The sequence below is a fragment of the Dermochelys coriacea genome, chromosome 13 (assembly GCF_009764565.3).
Source record: "Dermochelys coriacea isolate rDerCor1 chromosome 13, rDerCor1.pri.v4, whole genome shotgun sequence".
NCBI classification, from domain to species: Eukaryota; Metazoa; Chordata; order Testudines; family Dermochelyidae; genus Dermochelys; species Dermochelys coriacea.
In genome coordinates, this window is record NC_050080.1 from 36,328,652 (window position 1) to 36,352,450 (window position 23,799).

General features: G+C 42.1%; 2 protein-coding genes and 1 pseudogene across 2 annotated transcripts; 2 read left to right on the forward strand and 1 right to left on the reverse strand.

The window, feature by feature from the left end:
* Positions 1-23,799, forward strand: part of LOC119841836 — a 362,869-nt pseudogene that overhangs the window by 40,813 nt on the left and 298,257 nt on the right.
* On the forward strand, positions 11,165-12,127 carry LOC119841620 (olfactory receptor 10A7-like). Its single transcript, XM_038369178.1, has one exon. It carries the CDS (start codon positions 11,165-11,167, stop codon positions 12,125-12,127), a length of 963 nt encoding a protein of 320 aa, XP_038225106.1.
* LOC119841621 (olfactory receptor 6F1-like) lies at positions 15,810-16,772 on the reverse strand. The gene has a single exon (XM_038369179.1). The coding sequence runs from the start codon at positions 16,770-16,772 to the stop codon at positions 15,810-15,812; it is 963 nt and encodes a 320-aa protein (XP_038225107.1).

Genomic DNA, 23,799 nt, shown 5'->3' on the forward strand with positions numbered 1-23,799 from the left:
GACCTCCTGAGGTCCCTTCCAATCCTGATATTCTATGATTCATGGAGGTGGAGTTATTAAATTGGGGTAGTGGGAGAGTTACATCAATGGGAGCTACATTTTAGTGTAGATGCTTATAGAGTTAGGTGAATGTAAGCTGCCTTATGTCGACCTAACTCTGTTGTGTAGACCAGGGAAGCATAGGATTAGATGAGTCAAAATGTGTGTGTCAGCTGTTTGTTGTTTTGAAATTATTTTCTCCAATGCTTTGTTCTATTTGCTAAATAAACTTGCTTCTTTTAAGAAGGCTTTTGGTCACTGTATATTACCCGTCACGGCTCCTGAAGTGCAGGGTCGCAGGTATTCAGTGAGATCTGCACAGTAATAAGCAGTTGCCATAGACTGGATCCTGTACCTGGATCCACTAGTCTAAAAGGGGGAGGAGTCTGAGACTCCACCCCAAGATAGATGAGGATCCAACACCCAACACCTGAGCAGGTACACATGGAGAGACCAGAAAAAGGATAGAGATGTAAGCAACCTCGTAACTCTGATTCCAAACCAAACTGTTTTCCCAACCAAAAAATAGGTTTGCGACTAAATTAAAATGTTGTGCAAACTGTGTGCTCTCATCAAAAACATTCAAATTTGGCTTGGCAAATGGAACACAAGAAAGCTTTTATGAGAGGTTTTGAACAGCACTATTTTTGTTTTTCTACATTTTTTTTGTATATTCAGTTTTCTGCCAAAAAATTGTCTTCATGACTGAGAAAAATAGGCCAATGTTCAGTTTTTTTCTTTTTTGATGCAAAGTTAAAATTTTCTGCAGAACAAACTCAGCGTTTTTGGACCAGCACTAATTTTAAATCAATATTTTTTTTTGTTTCAGAATCAAATTGAGATTAATTATCTAATATTTTAATTTACCGAAAAATATGTAAGAGTAATGATGATTATATTCGGATGGGGGAAAAAGGAAAATGTGGAAGATGCAATCACTTTTTCTGCTAAAAGGTAAGTTTCAGAATAAAATGGGCCTTTTTGTTTTAAAAACATTGTGTGAAAAAAATCATCTATTCCATTCTGTTCTACTCTATTCTACTGGTTCATTCAAATGTCATTTTGTTTTCAGAGGTGGAGATTTTCAAAGACACAAATGGCAGCTAGTCACTAAGGAGCATTTGACTTTTCCTGGGATTCAGGTGCTTAACTACCATTTATGCTTTTGAAAAATCTTTCCCAAAGTTGCTGTAGCTTTTTACTGAGCAATCATATGCACTGTGCTCTGTCTCTCTCTCTCTCTCGTGTGAAGACATTGCTTTTATTTGCTTTCACTTTTTTCCCTTTAATCGAAACTGAAAGCCATTTTGAACTGAAGGGGCATGGCTTGCTCTTTGTGTATGATAAAAAGGAAAATGTTGCATATATTTCTTACCACCATCCCAGTCACCGACCAACCTTCAGGGCAAACCCCATGACCTGAACTGGTCCCAGAGCAATTGCATCACACTATGAACCAGATTTTCAAATGTATTTAGGTGCCTAAAGATGCTGATAGGCACCTAGGGCTGGATCACAGAGGGATTTAGGCTCCTAACTGCACTTTATATCCTAAATCCCAGATTTAGGCTCTACTGGCATTCACAAAACCTCCACTCAGCTGCCTCCTCATCCCATAGGCATCTAAACTTACTCAGTGCCTAAATTTTCACAGTAAAAGTTCCCTAGGTGCCTAAATTTCTGACTTTAGGCATGCAGACTCCTGTCTTGCTCTAGGTGTTGTGACAAAGCTCTGTCATTGCCTCCGTGGGTCCCACGTTTCCTGGCAGATTTCGCTAGCCTCAGAGGCTCAGCATGACCTTGCACGTAACCCTTCTCTCTCTAGAGACAAGGGTCATAGTCTACTGAGCCATTTTCATCATAAACCAGCGAGGGAGATGAGAAGTTCTCCTTCCTTGCACAGTCTCTGTTGTCTCCCACTCTCAGTGATTAATCAGGGAGCAAAGGTGGGGGCGGGGGGGAGCCTGGGCCCCTTCCTTGTCCCTGATATGGTGTGTACTACTCAGTCTCTCCAACAGCGCAACTTCCTCCCACAGCTCCTGACATGCACACCCACCTGACTAACTAGGAGGCGTTTAACTAGTTTTAGCCAGCCCCTGATTGGCTTCAGGTGTCCCAATCAACCTAGCGTTCTCCCTGCCTTCTGGAAAGTTCTTAATTGGCCCCAGGTGTCTTAATTGACCTGGAGCAGCTGCCATTTCACTTATCTTGGTACCAGGGATTTGTTTAGCCTGGAGCTAATATATCTATCTCCCACTACTTTTCTATAGCCATCTGGCCTTGCCCCGTCACATACCCCCCCCCCCCACTCAACGCCATAGAGTTGGGCAACTTGGGACACCAGGCAGTATGCTCGTGACAGACCATCAGCGTAGCCATGGTGGCATCCAGCCCTGTGCCGTATGCGGAACTGGAATGGTTGGAGGGATAAGAACCACCTGGTGACCCTTGCATTCTTTTCCTTATTCCGCTGCATCCACTGGAGGGGTGTATGGTCAGTCAGAAGAGTAAATCGCCGGCCTAAGAGGTAATAACACAGTGTCTCCATAGCCCATTTGACAGCAAGGCTTTTTCTCTCAACTACTGTGTGTTTCTGTTCTCTTGGGAGAAGCTTTCTGCTTAGGTAGAGGATCGGGTGTTTCTCTTCTCCCACCATTTGTGACAGAACTGCCCCCAACCCTACCTCGGAAGTGTCTGTTTGTAAAATAAATTCCCTGTTAAAGTCCGGGACTATGAGTACGGGGTCATTACAGAGGGCCGTCCGAAGGTCTGTAAATGCCACTTCTGCTGCATCGGTCCACTTTACCATGTCTGGACCTCTGGCCTTCACCTGGTCTGTTAGGGGACTTGCCCTAGTGGCGAAGTGGGAAATAAAACGTCGGTAGTAGCCTACCATGCCTAGAAACGCACGGACCTGCTTCTTTTGGGGTCAGCCGGGGCCAGTTTTGAATTGCTTCTAGCTTATTCATTTGGGGCTTCACTATGCCCCTTCCCACAATATATCCCAGGTACCTAGCCTCTGCTAGCCGTATGGCACATTTAGTGGGATTAGCAGTGAGGCCAGCCCACCTTAAGTTGCGCAGTACTGCCTCAACTTTTTCCAAGTGGGTTCCCCAGTCTGGCGTATGGATGATGACATCATCTAGGTATGCAGCTGCATAACTAGTATGGGGGTGCAGCAGCTTATCCGTGAGGCGCTGGAATGTGGCTGGGGCCCCATGTAGCCCAAAAGGTGTACTGGAATAGCCCATCCGGGGTGGAGAATGCTGTCTTTTCTTTAGCTTCTTTGGTCAGAGGAATCTGCCAATACCCTTTTGTCAGACCCAGTGTAGTCAAGAATCGGGCAATACCCAGTCGGTCAACCAGTTCGTCGATGCGTGGTATGGTGTATGCATCAAACTGGGATATTTCATTCAGCCGGCGAAAGTCAATAAAGAATCTCATGGTACCGTCAGGTTTAGGCACTAGAACAATTGGACTGGACCACTGACTGTAAGATTCTTCATAACCCCTAATTCTAAAATTTTCTTTACTTCATCCTTGATTTCTTCTCTTTTGGCTGCTGAGATTCGGTAGAGTCTCAATGTTACCTTGGCTCCAGGGATCATGCGGATATGGTGATAGGTCTCAGTTGTCCGCCCTGGTTTTGTAGAGAACACATCTTGATTGCAATTAATCATGTCGGCTGCCTCGATCTTTTGGATCGGCGTCAAGTCGGATGATATCCTCACTTGCTCGTGTAAGTTATCCTCCTGGGGAAGGGTCTCCTGCCTGACTAAGCATGCCTCTTGATCATGCCAAGGTTTTAGAAGATTGACATGGTAAATTTGCTCCGGTTTCCAGTGGCCTGGCTGCCGCATCTTATAGTTCTCCTCTCCCACAGCTTTGATTATTTCGTAGAGTCCCTGCCACTGGGCCAACAGTTTACTTTCTGCTGTGGGCACCAGTACCATCACCCAATCCCCTAGTTAGAACTGTCAAAGCTTCGCTTGGTGGTTATAATGGGTTTGCTGGGTCTCCTGTGCTCTCTCCAAGTGTTCCTGTACAATGGGCGTAACTTGGGCTATCCGATCTCTCATCTGCAGTACATACTCAACTATGTTCCTTCCAGGATTTGGCTCCTCTTCCCAGGCTCCTCTGGCTATATCCAATATTCCCTGAGGGTGGCGCCCATATAGTAGTTTGAATGGAGAGAAACCCTTTGAGGCTTACGGAACCTCCCGGACGGCGAACATGAGGTAAGGCAATAGGGTATCCCAATCTTTCCCATCCCGGCTCACCACTTCCCTGATCATTGCCTTGAGGATCTTCAGCTGGCCACCACCTCTCTCAAGAGGGCATGATCTTGGGTCTCCTGGCTCATCAATAATTGATTGGTTTCCTGCTGTAGCTGCATAGACTCCTATTATGCCATTGCCTGAACCCGGGTGGCCTCCTGCTGAGCTGCCGTGGCTTGTACCAGAGCTCTTACCACCTCCTCCATTGTGGTACAAAGCAAACAAACAAACCAAAACAAACAAACAAAAAATCCAAAACCCCAGTGCACTTTTTTTTAAACCTCTTTCTTCCGCCACGCTGTGAAAGAAATCCCACTTCTCACACCAAAGCTCTGTCCTTGCCTCCATGGGTCCTACATTTCCTGGCAGATTTCGCTAACCTCAGAGGCTCACTGTGACCCTGCATTTAACCCTTCTCTCTCTAGAGACAAGGGTCACAGTCTACTGAGCCATTTTCATCATAAACCAGCAAAGGAGGTGAGGAGAAGTTATCCTTCCTTGCACAGTCTCTGTTGTCTCCCAATCTCAGTGATTAATCAGGGGGCAAAGGTGGTGGGGGGGAGCCCTGGCCCACCCTCTATTCCGGGCTCCAGCCCAGGGACTCTAATAGTATTAGCTATGGTAGCTGACCTATTAGAAACATGACATGTACAATTCCCTGGGCTACTTCCCCCACAGCAGCCCTCACTTCCTCAAGCTCCACTTTACCCTTACCTCAGGGCCTCCTTCCTTATGCCTGATATGGTGTGTACTACTCAGCCTCTCCAACAGCACAACTTCCTCCCATAGCTCCAGACATACACACCCACCTGACTAACTGGGAGGCTTTTAACTAGTTTCAGCAGCCCCTGATTGGCTTCAGGTGTCCCAATCAACCTAGCGTTCTCCCTGCCTTCTGGAAAGTTCTTAATTGGTCCCGGGTGTCTTAATTGACCTGGAGCAGCTGCCATTTCACTTATCCTGGTACCGGGGATTTGTTTAGCCTGGAGCTAATATATCTATCTCCCACTACTTTTCTATAGCCATCTGGCCTTGCCCCATCACAGTGTCTAGATGGCTTAGCTCCAGAGTGATCCACAAACTAGGGGAGATGGGTGGGGGACCACCGATCTCACCTGCGGGACCCAGTCTGACAGGTGTACTCAGAGCTGGCCTACTGAATTTGTGCCCATTCATAATCCAGTTGGAGGAGGAGCCCACCTTATAACTTTTAGCTCAGTGGTGAAAACACTCACCCAGCATTCACTTCCCCCTCTACCTGTTGGGGATAAAGGATTTGACAGGGAACTTTTACCGCTCAAAAGAGCACTCTAACCATTGGCCTATGGGGTAGCCTGATGTGGCTTTCTCTCAATTCCTCCTGTAGAAGCTGTTTTACTCTGGGTTATGTACCCATTGAAGAAGGGGGGACTGGAGTGTGGGGTAAAAAATGAGCTCCTCCATGCTATAAAGTCACTCTCACTCACTCTCTTTGGCCCAATGACTATTCACGGATTTTATCCAAAGTGGAACAGTTTGGACAGGAGTTACTGAGAACCACCCACTCCAGCATATCCCATATTCCAGTGGTTAGGGCATGCTGCTCAGAGGTAGGAGATCCAATGATTTCTATTAGGCAGATGAGGGAATAGAATCCCTGTCTTCCACATCCCAGGTAAAAGTCTAACCACTGGATAAAGTTATCAGTTACCCCCTCTGGTTCCCTGCCTTTGGCCCTGTGACCCTCACTCCATCCTTGTTTTTTATTAGTTATCTCCTGAATTCAGTTGAGTGCTGGGTTCAGTAGCTCCTCCCCTTAGCTGGGGGAGGGGCCTTCATCTTCTGCCGGCCACCCCCTGGGAACTGAATAGGTGGATAGAGTTACCAGGTGACCATCAGCAGCGCCTCCTCCTCCTCCAGGGTTTCTCAAAGAAAATCACCTCCCCTAGAATCAGCTTAGGCTTCTGACTCGAGGAGAGGGTTTATGGTTGTGGGTGCTGAGCAGAAATAGGTGCCAACTTCCCAGAGAGGGGTTGGGCATAGGACACCCTCCTCTTGTCAGCATCTGGCTTAGTGGGAGAGCCACCCAGGTTGCTGGGTTTTGTGGATCCCATTTTTAAGTGCCCATCTCTCCCCGTGCATTACAGAGGCAGTCTGGACACCTAACTCAGGCTTTTCTGATTGTCTAGGTCAGGCCTGCACAACTCGTAAAGCCGGGAGGGACATATTACTCCAAAGAAAACAGCTGAGGGCCGAAACCCCTTGGCCCCGCTGAAACACCCCCTCTCCCCGCAGCACCGCCCAACCCGCGGAAACAAACTCTCCTTCCCCAGCGCCACCCCACCTAGGTGATTAAAGATTAGGCATCATAATGCTCAGGAGTGTGGTTCCTAAATTCCTTTTGGAATCTATCCCCTAGTGGGTGCGGCAAATGTTGGGAATTCCTGTATGGCTTCTATACCTGTCCCCTTGGTGTCACTACCCCTTAGGGGAAAGAACTGATGTTCTCCCTGGGACATGGGAGAGCACGCTACTTGTTGGAGACATAGAGCCACTAGGACTGTCTGGGCTGGAATCGACACATATCAATGGAGAATCTGGAAAGGCAATGGGAATCCTTAATGGCTGAAAGTTGGGTAATCTCCCCCTCGCAGGGAAGCCGAGCAAAAGCCCTGAGCTGGAAAGTAAAGGGAGAATCAAGAAATCGTCATGGGAAAGGATAGATAATAAGACAGAAAATATCATATTGCCTCTATATAAATCCATGGTAAGCCCATACCTTGAATACTGTATGCAGATGTAGTTGCACCATCTCAAGAAAAGATTTCAGAGTGCTTGTCACCATGAAAGGCTTTCCTCCTTCCCCCCCCTGCTGTTGGTGATGGCTTATCTTAAGTGATCACTCTCCTTACAGTGTGTATGATAAACCCATTGTTTCATGTTCTCTGTGTGTGTGTATATAAATCTCTCCTCTGTTTTTTCCACCAAATGCATCCGATGAAGTGAGCTGTAGCTCACGAAAGCTTATGCTCTAATAAATTTGTTAGTCTCTAAGGTGCCACAAGTACTCCTTTTCTTTTCAAGAAAAGATGTATCGGAATTGGAAAAGGTTCAGAAAAGGGCAACAAAAATGATTAGGGGTATAGAACGGCTTCCGTATGCAGAGAGATTAATAAGACTGGGACTTTTCAACTTGGAAAAGAAGCAACTAAGGAGAGATATGATAGAGGTCTATAAAATCATTAATGGTATAGAGAAAGTAAATAAGGAAGTGTTATTTACTCCTTCTCATAATACAAGAACAAGGGGCCACCAAATGAAATTAATAGGTAGCAGGTTTAAAACAAACACAAGAAAGTATTTTTTCACGCAACACACTGTCAACCTCTGGAACTCCTTGCCAGAGGGTGTTGTGAAGGCCAATACTTTAACAGGATTCAAAAGGGACCTAGATAGATTCATGGAAGATAGGTCCATCAATGGCTATTAGCCAAGATAGGCAGGAATGGTATCCCTAGCTTTTGTTTGCCAGAAGGTGGGATTGGATGATGGCATGGATCACTTGATGATAACCTGTCTGTTCATTCCCTTTGGGGCACCTGCCATTGGCCACTGTCAGAGGACAGGATATTGGGCTTGATGGACCTTTGGTCTGACCCAGTATGGCCGTTCTTATGTTCTTATGAGAAGGCGCCAGCTGTCTGTGTTAAGAACTGGGCTCACCGAAACACAGCCACTCAGTGGGGACTGAGAGACAAAGAGGACGGGGAGAGACCAAGCCAAAATGGACCCTCCAGCAGTATGGCTCTGAGGAGCCCTGGCTCTGACCATTATGAACTCTCTCTTAGCCTTTGCTTCATAATGCTAACCTAAGGACTTTCAGATGCTGTAGGCCACGTGAATGGTCACCGTATTCTGAAAGGGCTGCCTGTTGACAACACAGATACTGACTGAGAGCATTGTGCTCTGAAGGGGCAGAGCAAATCTGTCTTGGCTACACTCATTCAGGGAGCCACAGAGAGAGATGGGTATTGCTGATGTCTGCAGGCCCAGTTTCGGAGCAGTGGAGGCCACAGGCTTTCCTCAGTGAGCCAGTGTGTGTCCTTAGGGTCCAATACCCTAAAGGGGCACTCCCAGGAGACTGGTTAAAGGTTGGGACATAGACCAAACCTTGTCAATCTGTGACAGTGAGATTTTTCATAGCACCTCAGCAGGGTAGGTGCCTACCTCGTATTTGTTATGCACCCAGCAGGATCTTACCAGCAGGTAAATACCATCAAAAATCTGGTCCTAAGTCACTTAGGGTTTTTTAAATTGTACCTAAACCTAATTGGGAGTTGTGGGAGTTGGGTGCATAAACTAAACTTCTTAGGAAATCGGACCCTACATTGACTTTAGTGGAGTTATATCAACGGATAAACAGTGTGAATGAGAGGACAATTAGGTCATGTGTTGCAGAACCACCTCTACTTCCCTCCTCAATGTTCCTCACCGCTCTGGAGTGTGGATGATGGGGAGAAATTTAGATAGATAGATGGCTGTGTATAGGGATAGGTAGATAGATAGAGTAGATAGATAGATATATGCACAATTGATGCAGGCACTTTACTATTTTTAAGGACTTTCCAACATCTCTGAAGGAACAAAAGACATGGAGAGCATCTTTTTGGACATCCAAGCATCCCAATCCATGTTGAAATACAGTGGGCTGGGGGAATGTAATCTCCTTAATTCTCTTCTGTCATAAATATGACATAACAACTTTTATGTATGCAGTAATATGAAATCCCTCCTGGCAAGAGGTACAGAATCACTTACCTGTAAGGGGTTAATCAGTTCAATTAACCTAGTTGGCACCTGACCAGAAGGACGAATGGGGAAAGAAGATACTTTCAAATCTGCAGGGGGAGGAAAGGTTTTGTTTGTGCTCTCTTTGTGTGTGCTCTCTCAGACAGAGAGAGACCAGGGCAGGAAAAAACATCTCCTAAAAAGATCCTGAAATGATTTTTCTAAAGTTACAGAAATTGTAAGTAATAGCAAGGAAATGTGTTAGATTATCTTTTGTGAATTTTCCCTATGCTAAGGGGGAGTTTTATTCTTGTTTTTTGTAACTTTGAAGCTAAGCCTAGAGGGGAATCCTCTGTGTTTTAAATCTTTTTATTTGCCCTGAAAAGTTACCTTCCATCCCAATTTTACAGGTGTGATTCTTTTACTTTTTTTTTTTAAATAAAATTCTTCTTTTAAGAACCTGATTGATTTTCAGTGTCCTAAAGACCCAGGGGTTTGATCTGTGCTCACCTTGTAACCAATTGGTTAGTATATTATTCTCAAGCCTCCCCAGGAAAGGGGTTGAAGAGGCTTGGGGGGATATTTTGGGGGAGATAGGGCTCTCCCCTCCCTGAATGTTTGTTTAAATCATTTGGTGGTGGCAGCAATACTGTCCAAGGACAAGGAAAGGAATTTGTGCTTTGGGGAAGTTTTTAACCTAAACTGGGGGAATATAATTTTAGGGGATCTTTCATGCAGGTCCCCACATCTGTACCCCAGAGTTCAGAGTGGGGAGGAAACCCTGACACCTTCACATATCCCATTGTTAGGGTGCTAGCCATCTTCGCAGAGATGAATCTGGCATTCTGTGTGGAAGGTAGCTAGATCAAGCCAAAAGGGGCATATTTTTCACCTTTTAACCACAACAGCTTAGTGTCTGATCCAGTGGGAACTATTCCATTGAGTTCAAAGGGCTTTGGACAAAGCCCTGAGATATGGTGGCTGGGAGGAGAATATCCCCACAGGACCTACCAGTTTGGTTTAAATAATACTGCTGATCACACTCTATAGTGTAATTAGTCCCTTTGGGTTATCAGATGAGACAATATGTCTTTATATATTTCTGAGTTGGGACTGCTAATACACAATTCACTGTATGAAGGTCAAAAATGGGGATGATGTATATTTTCATGCAACTCTTATTTACTTTAGAGGACAACATGCTGTGAGAAGAGGGAACCAGAGAAACAAGATTCTGATTGCTGGAGAGGTGAAAGCAAAGTTTACAATTACATATAAAGGCATCAGCCAAATCAAAGGTAAAAGTGGCTTCAATTGTTAATCAGGATAAATATAATCAGAGTTTTCTGGCACTTGTGAACAACAGGCAACTGAACCATAATACAAAATTACAGTAAAACTTTTGGGCTTGATTCTTTACAATTTTGTATTCTTTGTTGTCATTTACAATGGTTCAAAGCAAATGTATCAGAGGTGTAAAGTGCCACCATGGGTATAAATGGGTGGAGAATTCAGATTTGGTAGCATTTTACACCTATTTTGCATTAATTTCTGCATTTCTACGTGGGGATAACTACCATATTAGTCTATATAATATTTAATACTATTGTCTGTATTTGTTATTCAGTCTCTACTTCATCCGTACTTTCTGTAGGTATGATAGATCGATCGATCGATCGATCTTTTGGGTCTCTTCTTAAGCTCTATTGAAGTAGACAAACAATCCTACTAAATTTCCCCCATATTTTCGGATGCTATTGGATGTGCGTGTGGGGTGTGTTGAGATTCTTTCTCTTTAATTCTTGTTATTTCTAGGGTTGGGGCTGGGGGGTTGGTTCAGATGAAGCATATTCTTGTCACCTGTACTTCCTTTAAGGGGATTTTAGTTGACTAGGTTCCATTGAATAATAACATTTATGTGAGATATGCTCTAGTTCAAAATAAATTATTTCAGTGATGTTCTCTGGCCTGTGTTATACAAGAGGTCAGACTAGATAATCACAATGGTCTCTTCTGATTTTGAAATCTATGAATTACTTAACTTTCCTTTGTGTCCATTTCCTTTTCTTTAGTTGGAGAATATGGGTGTAATTGGAAAAGAGAATCAAACAGCCGTCACAGAATTCATTCTTCTGGGGTTTGGAGATTTCCATGAAATGCAGCCCTTACTCTTTGTGACATTTTTATTCATCTACACTATAACCATGTCTGGCAACTTTGTAATTGTTCTGGTGATAGCAGCTGATCACAATCTACATATCCCCATGTACTTCTTCCTGGGTAACTTATCTTTCCTGGAGATCTGCTACACCACCACTATTGTCCCCAAGATGCTAAGAAGTTTCCTTAGAGTGAGGGAAGTGATTTTATTCATGGGTTGTGTAACCCAGTTGTACATTTTTGGATCTTTGGCAGTCACTGAGTGCCTTCTTTTATCAGTCATGTCCTACGATCGGTATTTAGCGATATGCCATCCGTTGTCTTATGCATCTGTTATGAACTTTAAGGTTTGCCTTCAGCTAGCAGCTGGTTGTTGGATAACTGGCTTCCTGACTCCTATAGCAATGATGGTCTTGACTTTTACATTGCCTTTCTGTGCTTCCGAGGTTGGCCATTTCTTTTGTGATTTCATGCCTCTGTTAAAACTTTCCTGTACTGACACCCATCTGGTTGAATTTCTGTCTTTCACAGTGTCTGCCTGTGTGACCCTGGTCCCATTTCTACTAACCTTGACTTCCTATTATAGGATCATCTCGACCATTCAAAGGATCCCTTCCACCACTGGGAAGCAAAAAGCCTTCTCCACCTGCTCCTCACACCTGCTGGCTGTTTCCATTTTCTATGGCACCATCATTATTGTTTATGGAGCCCCTATAGGAAACCAGTCACCAGCTTTAAACAAGGCCATCTCCCTGCTCTATACAGTCATCTCTCCCATGTTCAACCCCCTCATCTACAGCCTGAGGAACAAGGAGGTCAAGGGTGCCTTGCGAAAGGTTGGAAGCAAAGTGTTCACTTTCTTAAAGATGAGCAATATCCCATAAGGTGACCCAAGTGACTGAAATCAGAGAGCAGTTAGAATTTCAGACATTCTGGAGGTTCAGTAGAGAGGAGGTCAAGAAGCCCTGAAAAGGTCTGCAGGTATAAGGAATGCTTTCAGAAATTTGATGTCTCTAAAGCAAAATTAGCAATGGATGTTAGCGATCAAGTGTGAATTTCAAAGAGTCAAAATGACCAGCTCATGAAAGAACAACCCATAGGCAAAAGAAATTGACCATCCAATTTATTTGGCAAAACATTCAAAGAAATCAACATATATTCATAAATAACTCAATGGAGGAAGACAAGAACTCCATTCACAATTAGCATTTGATTGGCTCTAATGAACAGCTGAGACATGTCTACATGTCTTTTTCAAGAGATCAGAAACTATCCTTTGATCTCTGAACATTTCCTTCTGTGAATACTACTAAAATATTTTTCTTTTTGGAAATTTTTATAAGGCAAAGTTGCAATAAAACGTTAACTTATTACACTATACATTACTTATTCAGGGTCAGGTTAATATTGAAAGAACCTGGCTCAAGATTCTGGATTGCTGGCTGGGGAGCCCATCTCCTCACAGAATCATAGAACCGTAGTGTTAGAAGGGACCACAAGGCTCATCTAGTCTAACTCCACTCTGAGTACATTAAAAAGGGTGACCAAATTTCTCAATACCTAGCCTTTCTTTGGTGCTTCTCTTGTGTATGTACTTGGTATGAAAGCTTTTCAATTACAAGGACAGTCCATTTTTGACAATATCCCAGTTCCATAGGAGGAGACATCATATTTTTCCAATATTGTGCAATATAGAGTCTTACTGCTATTAATTAAATAAAAAAAATTAATGTGTTGTTCTGTTTAAAATGTAAAGCCTTTACTAGAGCATTAAGTAAGAAGTCCAAGGGATGTCTGGGAAGCTGGCATTTTGTCATAAAGTAAATCTCTTTAGTTACTTCCTCCCAAAATCATCTAATTCCTATACACAATCACAATATGTGCAAGTATGTTCCCCTTTCCCTGTAACCTGTCCGACAGTATGTCTTCCTAGTAGCAAAAATGTGATGGATCATGATTGAAGTCAAATGCCATGCATACATTGATTCATAAGCATTTTCTTTATGAGCTACACAAATTGAAGATGTATATCTTCTTTCCTATGTACAGACCCACTCATCCAGGTCAATTTCCATTCACTCCACATCCAAATACCTCTCCCATCATTTTATCTGGGTTGTTTTCTTATTAACAACGTTTTCAAACAAAACTGCATGTATCTTACAATTTAAACATTTTGTTACAGCTTGCTCCTGATTCAGCTCCTCAAATGTGATTAAAAGGCTAAATAGACACAGATTACAGAGAAAAATGTTTGACTTGTAAATATTGAAAATACAGGATCTTTATGTTATTTACATTCTTACATTCTCAAACTTTTGGTTTGATTTCAAATCAGGATTCAGGAACAGCTGTCCGAACTGAGTAATCTCAACTCTTAGACACAAAGACTGGACTAGATAACCTCTAGTTCTATGATTCTATGAATACTCACTTTGAGATAGTCTAGGGATAAATTCCTGATTATTAATGAAAGCCGTTTCATTATTAATGAAAGACTTGGCCTCAGCAACAGAAATTTAAAACTAATTTGGAATTTTTCCAAAGCTGCTAAAGTATTCTAGATGAATGGGTGATTTTTAAATTTTTTTGATGATCTAAATTTCTTTTTAACCCAACAATTAATATAAATAGCTATATTTGTGCTCCAGCCTTGTTTGATTTTTATCCAGTATTTGGATGTTCTATTTTAGCCCAGATAATCACATCTTTTAACGGTGATGCATAATAATAATAATTAGCCAAATGAGGAAAGGTAATCCACCCCTCTTTGTAGGTTTATACAGAACTTTAGAACTCCCCCTTTGCCTTTTATGTTTCCATATGAATTTTAATAGCACACCCTGCCATCTTTTTAATGTCATGTCAGGCATACCAATAGGGATGCACTGAATCAAAAATAATAACATATGGGGGGGGGGACAGTCTTTGTTACTGAAGCTGCCCTGCCTAGCAAAAAAAATCATATTTGTTCAATTCCTCCAAATCTTTTATTATTTTATTCCATAGTGGAGGGTAATTTGCCATACACTGATTTTTATGTTTCTCCTCAATTATTTATTCCTAAGTACTTTAAAAACACTTTTACCCATTTAAATGTACATAGCTGACAATAGTTTGTTTGACCCTTTCAGGAATATTCATTCCTAAATGTTCAGATTTCTCAGAGTTGATTTTGAAGCCTGATATCTGACCAATTTCCAAAGTCATCTTTAACAAATCTTCCTGATCCTGCAAATATGAGACACCGACAGCATACGAGCTATTTTGTGTTCTATACCAGAAGATGCTTTGATATCCATTACCTAGATGTCTCACATTTATTGTAAATGTCTCTATTGCCAATGTAAACAATACGGGGGTAGGAGACAATCCGGTCTTGTACCCATAACCAATTAAAAGGTGGAGACTTGTGACCATTAATCCTAGAAATGCCTCAGACAGCTCTTTTAAAACTCTTGGATACAAGTTATCAGGACCTGCTGATAAAAATGTCTAACTTTAGTAGCTGCTGTTTAACATCCTCATGAAATACTAGTGGAAGGGAAAGTTTTTTCATGGCCATATGAAAAGACTATATAATGTGTTTTCCCCAAACAGAGAACAGAAATATTTATTGAACACTTTTGCACTTTCTGCATTATTTATTATAATTACAGCTTTTCTATCTAGAAAGAGACAATATATTTTTGTTCCTAATATATTAAACAAACAAACAAACAAACAAACAAACAAACAAACAAACAACTAGTATTGTCCTAAACTTGGCTGGCCAAAGATTTCTCATTTTGTCCCTTTTCTTCCCGTATCAAATTTCTATAATTCCTAACTTCTGATTTATACTCAGTGCTATCAACTTCCCTTTTCTTTTGTTTGTTATATAGTATTTTTACTTTTTACTTTTTCTAACTCCCTTCACTTCCCCTGTAAACCAGGTCAGTTTTTAACTGGTATGGGCTTCTTCCTTGAAGTTCCATGACATCATTTAAGTTCCCACTACTGGAAAACAAGGTTTATATGGTAAACATAAGAGGGGGAGCTCGAGTGTGAAAGAGGGAATTTCAAAGCAGCTAAGAAAATTAGAAACCTAACTTCTACTGAAATTCAATAAGTTTAGGGCAATTAATTCCCCTGGGCTGCTTTGAAAATGGCAGCTTGATCTAGATCTAACAACCAATGAGAGTGGGGAACATAATTGCTTTGGGCATAATTTACTTAATGATGGGAGCATACACAGAGATCTTGCTAAGTGACCCTGAAACCTAGCATCTCAGAATCTTCAGCATAAAACAAGTTGCCACTTCCCACTTGAGCTCATCTGTGAGTGAATAGCCGGTTGTTCTAGTAATTCAGGAAAGCTGTAAAACAAAGACACAGTGACGTACGCTAAGGAATTGTTATATTTGGGTTTGAGATAGGATGCAGGTGTCCACCTTCAACTGAAAGAGAAAAGCAGTGGGCTGTCCTTTGAAAATCTATAACTTAATCCTTTTGCCTCATATTCAATTATATCAATGACCTTCAGATATTTTATTTAAATTTTTGGTCCTTTAGATTAAAATGCTACTAAATCCATGGTGTTTCAAAACCACTTAACATCCTCCTTAATGCCCTTTCCAAGGCTTCCTTCACCTCTTTGTTTCTTAGAATGTAAATGAAAGGGTTTAATAGTGGAGTTACAACAGTGTCAAAGATGTCGATTGTTTTGTTCAAATCCAACAAGTTCTGTTTAGAAGGCTTGACATACAGAAAAATGGTGGCGCCATACCAGATAGTCACAACGGTGAGGTGGGCAGAGCAAGTGGAAAAGGCCTTTTGCTGGCCTCGAGATGATGGGATTCTCAAGATGATGGAGATGATGTGAATGTAGGAGACCAGGGTTATCACGCATGAGATCATGACAACAATGATTGAGACAATGAACATTGCAAGCTCAACAAAGCGCGTGTCTGTGCAGGAGAGTGCTATTAAGGAATCAATGTCACAAAGGAAATGATTGATGACTTTAGGGCCACAGAAGGACACTGTGGATATTAGAGCTGCCAGCAAAGAGATAGCCAGGAACCCGCACAGCCAAGAGAGGAGGGCCAGATGAACAGAGAAAGTTCTGTTCATGAGGGAGCTGTAGCGCAATGGGTGGCATATGGCCAGATAGCGGTCATAAGCCATGACGGCCAGGAGGAAACATTCTGTGGAACCCATGGAGAGGAGAAAAAACAATTGCAGGAGGCAGATTGTGAATGAGATGGTTTGGCTTGTGCCCAGCATGATACCAAAAGCCTTGGGGACACATGCTGTTGTGTACCAGATCTCCAGGAAGGAGAGATTGTAGAGGAAGAAATACATGGGAGTGTGCAGGCATGGGTGGGTCCTCAGTAGGGCTATGATGGATACATTCCCTATGATGGTTAGGAAGTACGTAACAGAAAACACCACAATAAGGAACATCTGAAAATACCAAGTGCCAGGAAAGCCCAGGAGGATGAACTCCTGCACACTGGTTTGGTTTCTTATTTCTGTCCCAGCCATGAGGTCCATCTGTCAAGACATGAGAGATCATAAGACGTTTAAACATGTTGAACACAGGTTTGGATGTGCTAAAGTGCAGACTCTAGAACTCTGGGACTAAAGCTAAGATAAGAGAAGGGAAAATGCGTGCTACTCAACATCATCCTTCCACTCAACATTTGTCTATGGCCCACAAGCATGCAGTGTGTGGCTGACACTATGGTATTATTTCTATCTTGATGATCTAGCTCATCCACCCCACTCCACCCACCCCTGAGAAAGCCTCAGGATTTGGCCCATTCTCTTCATGCCTCACCTTGACAATTTTGCTCTCTGCTCAGGACAGAGTGGTCATTTTTTTCACAAGTCCCATTGAAAGTTCTAGGATTTCTACTCCTAAGTCACTTACACTCTTCTGACTTTCAGTGGGACTTATGTCACTTAGGCCTAGAGCTTGTCAATTTTTTTTTTAACAAAAGTGTTTCCCATTGAAAAATTCCGATTTGTTAAAACTGAAATATTTACATAAGAACATAAGAATGGCCAGACTCAGTCAGACCAAAGGTCCATCTAGCCCAGTATCCTGTCTTCTGACAGTGGCCAATGCCAGGTACCCCAGAGGGGATGGACAGAATAAGCAATCACCAAGTGATCCATCCTCTGCCGCCCACTTCCAGCCTCTCGCAACCAGAGGCTAGGGACACCATCCCTGTCCATCTTGGCTAATAGTCATTGATGGACCTATCCTCCATGAATTTATCTAGTTCTTTTTTGAACCCTGTTATAGCCTTGGCCTTCCCGACATCCTCTGGCAAGCATAACAAGAAAATATCAGGTTTAGCTGAAAATGTCATCAGGATGTTTTCTCAGTTCCAGCATTGAATTTCTGATCAAAATGAAAACCTGAAAAAGAAATTAGCTCTCTAGCCTAGTGGTTAGGGCACTTGTTTGGGATGTAGATGTTATGCTGACTGGATTGGCTCACTAACGTGAGGGCCAAACTCATGGCAGATTGTGACCAACCAGGACACAAACCCCCAACTGGGTGTGTGTTCTATACTTAGATTTCTCCGACCAATTATCAAGCATGAGCGCCTCAAGCACTATTACAGCCTTATCATGAAGTCACAGTCCTCCTGCACACTCCAGTCTTTCTTGCCACCCAGGCCAGCTTTTTGCCTTTGTAAGCTTTGCCTTACACCAAAAATCAAAATAATATTCAGGTAACTCCCAGTCCCAAAGGATCAGTCACTTACCCAAGTCAATTGCACCTTAGATCTCACACCAAAGACAACACTTGCAGCCAAACCTATAATTAACTAACTATATATGTATTAACTAGGAAAAAGAAATAAGAGAATTATTTGAAAGGTTAAGGCAGATAAACATTAACTCATTTGGAGTGTCAGTCCTACGTTTCAAAAGGAGATAGAAGATGCTGTAATATGCCAGCTTTCTATCTCCTTTAGGGCCAACCCAAGGTAAGCAGCTTGGGGATCCCTTGCTTATGTTTAGAAATATTGTCCTCTCCAAATGCCACGCAACATAGTTATCCAGTCCCTTCTGGTCAGGGATTTTTATTCCCTTACTCCAAAGTTCAAACTGTGAGGGAACAAGGCTTTGTGCATGTCCCCTCTTCATGCCTGTGGGTAGAGCAATCAACCAAGTATTTTGCCCACTGATGTGACACAACGGTTCATCTGGTGTCTACAGGCCTTCTTTTGTTGGGCAGGAGATGACACCTCGTGTGGTAAACTCGTATTTCACACTTGGTAATGCTCCTCTCCAGACTGTGGGGGTTTCCAGATTAATAGCAAACACTTTCATAGTTGCAAAGCAAAGACTTAAATCCTTATAAAATGGGATCCAGATATTATAAGTGAGATTGAAGCATTCAGCAACTCACCAGCATTTAATAAAATCCAAACACTAAATACATTCTTATAAACTTAACATCTATTTGAATAAAGTTAACACCCATGTGAGCAGACTGGTTTCCAGCTATGCATTTGTCAGCATTTAGTGAGGCTTTGCGGCCTAGGCAGAAGATAGTACCTGGTCCACCATTGTCACAGTAGAGGACCAAATTTGATTCTCATTTTTGTTCTATATTGCAATGGAAATAGTGTGAAACTGTGACATTTTTCACAAAAGGGAATTCTTGTTTTCTGGCCAGCTCTGCTTAGTCCTTTCTGAGACCTTCACCCCAAATTCTCAGCAATAAGGAACAACATTAGAAACTAGCAATTCTGTTTATTATTGATTATGTGTCTTCTGGTTGAATTTTATGGTCCCACTTATGGTAGGGATCTCTCTGTGCTAGAAACTGCAACAACATAGCCTAGAAACCATCCGTACTCCAAACAGTTTACAATCCAGAAGACAAGACAGACAAACAAGTAGAGACATGCAACAAAGAAACAGCGTCCCAGATGTACAGTGCAATGGCATGCTAGTTTCCCTTTCACATAACAGCCCCCCTCTTCCACTCACCTCTCCTGGGCTCAGCTCCATTCAAACCTTTCCAGTGTGGGCTAGACCAGAACAATAGTTAGGAATCATGTTCCAAGCCCTGTCCAATACCAAATGCTTAAGAAACAACCTATAACTCACCGCACTATTGCATGTACTTTGCCGCATTCTGTAAAGACCATCTGTCCCTGAACTGAGAGAAACGTCAGTTTATGGCAGGAAGAATAAATGATTGATTGTCATTGTAGCCAGGTATTTTCAAAGGGGTTAAGGGGGTCAGGTACCCAGCTGTTGGGAACGTTCAGTGGAAGTTGGATGATGAACTCCCTCAGGCTTCTTTGAGAATCCCAACTGCAACGTCCTTTCTCCAGTAGGTTAGTTTGAAATCATCCTTAGACAGATAATATTACTTAGCACTCATGTAGTTCTTTACAGCTGCAATGTGTAAAGAATGGCTATTCATCCACAAAACACACCGGCATGCTAGAGGTCTGACTGAAGGCACAGTGGAGTGAATGGTTGACTAGGTAAGTATTATTGTTCCCATTGTACAGCAGGGGCAAGTAAGTCAGGGAGGTGAAGTGATTTGTCCAAATAAGAAAGACAACTGGGCATAGAACATAAAAGTTCATATTCCCACTTCTGTGCCTTCTGCCCTGATCTCAGATATAGACATCCCAAAACCTCCAGCTGCCAGAAGCTGGGACTGGACAACAAGGGATAGATCACTCGAAACTGTACTTTTCTGTTAATTTCCTGTGAAGCTTCTCACATGGACCACTATCAGAAGACAAGATACTGGGGTAGAGGCTCCATTAGTCTGACCTTCTTGGCAAAGTTGTTGCTAGCATACTAGACATTAGATATTTACATGAATATATTCCAGCTAGTACAGATATATTCCAATCTAGTACAAGCTAAGATGGTCTGATAAATCAATGAGTAAGGATGTTGGGTCTAAGATATTAGGAACAAGGGGAGGTAATAAACAGATGCCATTTAATACATAAGGTGGTGTGTAGGTTGCATATGTTAGTTGTCTATCTTAGTCTATAAATGTCAGGATACTTTGATTTAATTCTTTGTGTGGCCTAGGGGATGGCAGAAACTCTCACTACCGACTGATCCATTCCTTGCTACTAAGCACTCATGTGTTAGTGTACTTGTAACCACAGAGCCAGGGCTTTCATACTGTCCCTAAGGGGCAATAAGCCTGGCTGAGTGCCTTTGTCACCGAACCGTGTCTGTGGTCTTTCTTTATGAGTAACATTGAGCTCTGTTGAACGAGGAGGCTGCCTTATCTGCTGTTAATAATAACTAAGGACAGAAGCACTGGGCAGCCTGCACAGCATTACTAAGGCAACAACGTTCCAGCCTTCAGCACTTAACCGCACTGGGTAGTATTTTCGAGGTCTGCTAAACCAGTTCTCTGCACAGAGCTGGAACAGCACCCCAAAGGAACACACACACACAAGCCAGCTAGCAATATCTATCTATCTATCTATCTCCTTCTCTATTTGCCGCAGCTAAATTATTGACCCAGTACATTTCAAGAGGTTAACTCATTAGTGATCCTTGAAACATTTCCATATCCATTTCAACATTTTTGGATGGAAGCTTGTCTTTTTGATGACATGGAGACTTCATCAAAAAAAGTATTTCCATGAAGCAATTTTTTTTTTTATAAACTGAAAAGTTCCATTTCTGGTAACTGAATCATAGAAATGTAAGGTGGGAGAGGACCTCAAGGAGTTCAGCTGGTCCATCCCCTTGCGCTGTGGGAGGGAGAAGTAAACCAAGAGCAGCCCTGACAGCTGTTTGCCCAACACGTTTTTAAAATCCTCCAATGAAGGAGATTCCATAATTGCCCTTGGACGCCTATTACAGAGCTTAATTCCCCTTAAAGTTAGAGAGCTTTTCCTAATACCTAACCTAAATCTTCCTTGCTGCCACCTTCAGCGGACATGCAATTGATCACCATCCTCTTTAGAGCAGCCCTTAACCTCTTTGAAGATTCTTAGAATGGTCCCCCTCAGGCTTCTTTTCTCAAAATTAAACATGCCCTGTTTTTTTTTAACTTTTCCTCATTGGTCAAGTTTTCTAAATCTTTTATCATTTGTGTTGCTCTCCTCTGGATTGTCTCCTATTTGTCCACATCTTTCCTAATGTGTGCCACCCAGAACTGGATACAGTACTCCAGCTGAGGCCTCAAGTAGAGTGAGACAATGACCTGCCGTGTCTTGCATACCACACTCCTGTTTATATACCCCAGAATGACATAGCCTTTATGCCACTACCTCATATTGTTGACTCATATTACATTTGTGATCCACTATAACCCCCAGAACTTTATTTGATGCAAAAAAAATCAATTGGCTCTATTAATTATTCAGAGTACAATGAATACTATTTCCTTTTATTCTTCCTAGACTTTATAGTATATTAAACAAGAGGGGTAAGCTGTACCCATTCTACAAGTACAGGTCAGCTGACTCCTCAATGAGGAAAAGTTTTGGAATGGATGGAGGATTTCCAGCTAGCTCGCATTACTAAGAAAGGCAAAGTTATTTCACAATACAGTTACTTTTAATTACAATTCCAGCTGCATCTGGCTAGTAGGTCTAACTTACCAGTTCTGTTGACAGAGCTTGTCAATAAAAACTCCCTTTGTTCCCAATCTTTTTCTCTCAAGAGGACACACAACAGTCGTGGCTCCTGAAAAATGGTTCATTGTGTGGAGGTATATCTTGCTTTTCCCAACACTAGATATATATCAGTTATAGGAAGATTTTTCACCTGATCCTCATTTCCATGAAGGTCACTCTACACCACTGTAGCAATGTCCAGAGGGCTTAAATTGTGTGTGATGAGTCTAAATCACTTCCACTTTTTACACTGTTGGGATAGTGCGAGGTGTTGTTATTATAAATGAGAATCTGCCACTCCAAAAGCAAAAGACTCTGGTAAAGTTTGTAGACATCTGCATCGGTTAGAATCTCTTTCCATCATCACCCACCTGCTTTTAGCCTTACCTACCATATTAATGAACTGCAGCTCAAATTGGCTGCATGAGAGGGAATGTTTTGTACTCCTCCCTCACCTGTACATCACTCTGGGGATTGTCTGATCAGAACAGAATTTCACAGAATTCCCTAGAAGGTATAACACATTCTACTAGTCCGACTCATCTCCTGGTTAAAGCACCAGTACTAACTGCTAGAAAACCAGCACACATTCCAAATGTTTCCCACACTTCGTGAACTTCAGTGTATTACTTGAGCCCTTCCTTCAGCCTCATTTTCCCCATCTGTAAAATAATGAGAAATGCCATAATTTGACTCCTCCCACTTGCTGGGCACAAAGCGTTCACAAAAAGAGCCACAGCTATAAGTGTTATAAGTAAGGAGCAAAGATTTCTGCTGCATATACTTGAGTACAATCCAATAGCATCTGATCTAGTCACCATTTACAGATAGACAGCTACAGAGCACTCCTGTAACAGGGGAATGCATCACTTCATAAATCCATAGATTCATAGATTCCAAAGCCAGAAGGGTCCATTGTGATCATCTAGTCTGACCTCCTGCATAACACAGGCCATAGAATGTTCCCAAAATAATTCCTACAGCAGATCTTTTACTAAAAAATAATCCAATCTTTTTTAAAAAAATGACCACTGACGGAAAGTCCACCATGCTTCGTGAATTCTTTCACTGATTAATTAAACTCATTGCAAAAATTAACATCTTATGTCCAGTCTGAATTAGTCTAGCTTCAACTTCCAGCCATTGGATCGTATTAGAACTTTCTCTGCCAAATTGAAGAGTCCATTATAAATATTTGTACCACATATGGGAACTTAGAAACTTTGATCAAGTTACCCCTTAACCTTCTCTGAACTATTTCCAGTTTATCAACATCCTTCTTGAGTTGCAAACACCAGAGCTGGACATAGAATCCCAGCAGTGGCACCAATGCCAAATACAGAGACAAAATAACCTCTCTACTCCTTCTTGAGATTCCCCTGTTTACACATCTAAGCATTGCATTAGGCCTTCATGCTACAGCATCTCACTGGGAGCTCATATTCTGCTGGTTATCCACCACTGCCCCCAAAACTTTTTCTGAGTCATAGCGTCTCAGGATAGAGATCCTATCCTGTAAGTATGGCCTGTGTTCTTTGTTCCTGTAGGTATACATTTAAATTTAACCACATTAAAACACATATCATTGTTTGCTTACATCCAGTTTACCACACAATCCATATTTCCCTATATCAGGGACCTTACCTCTTCATTATTTACCTATCCCCCAATTTTTGCATCATCTTCAACTGTGTGATTATTTTATGCTTTAATCTAAGTTGTTTATAAAAATGTTAAAAAGCACAATGTCAAGAACGAATCCTGGAAGGACCATACCGGAAAGACACCTGCTAGATGATGATTCTCAATTAATTACTACATTTTGAGACCTATCAGTTAGTAAGCTATTAATCCATTTAATGGTTGCCATATTGATTTTATGTATGCAGTGCTGTTATAGCTGTGTCAGTCCTAGGACAGTAGAGGGACAA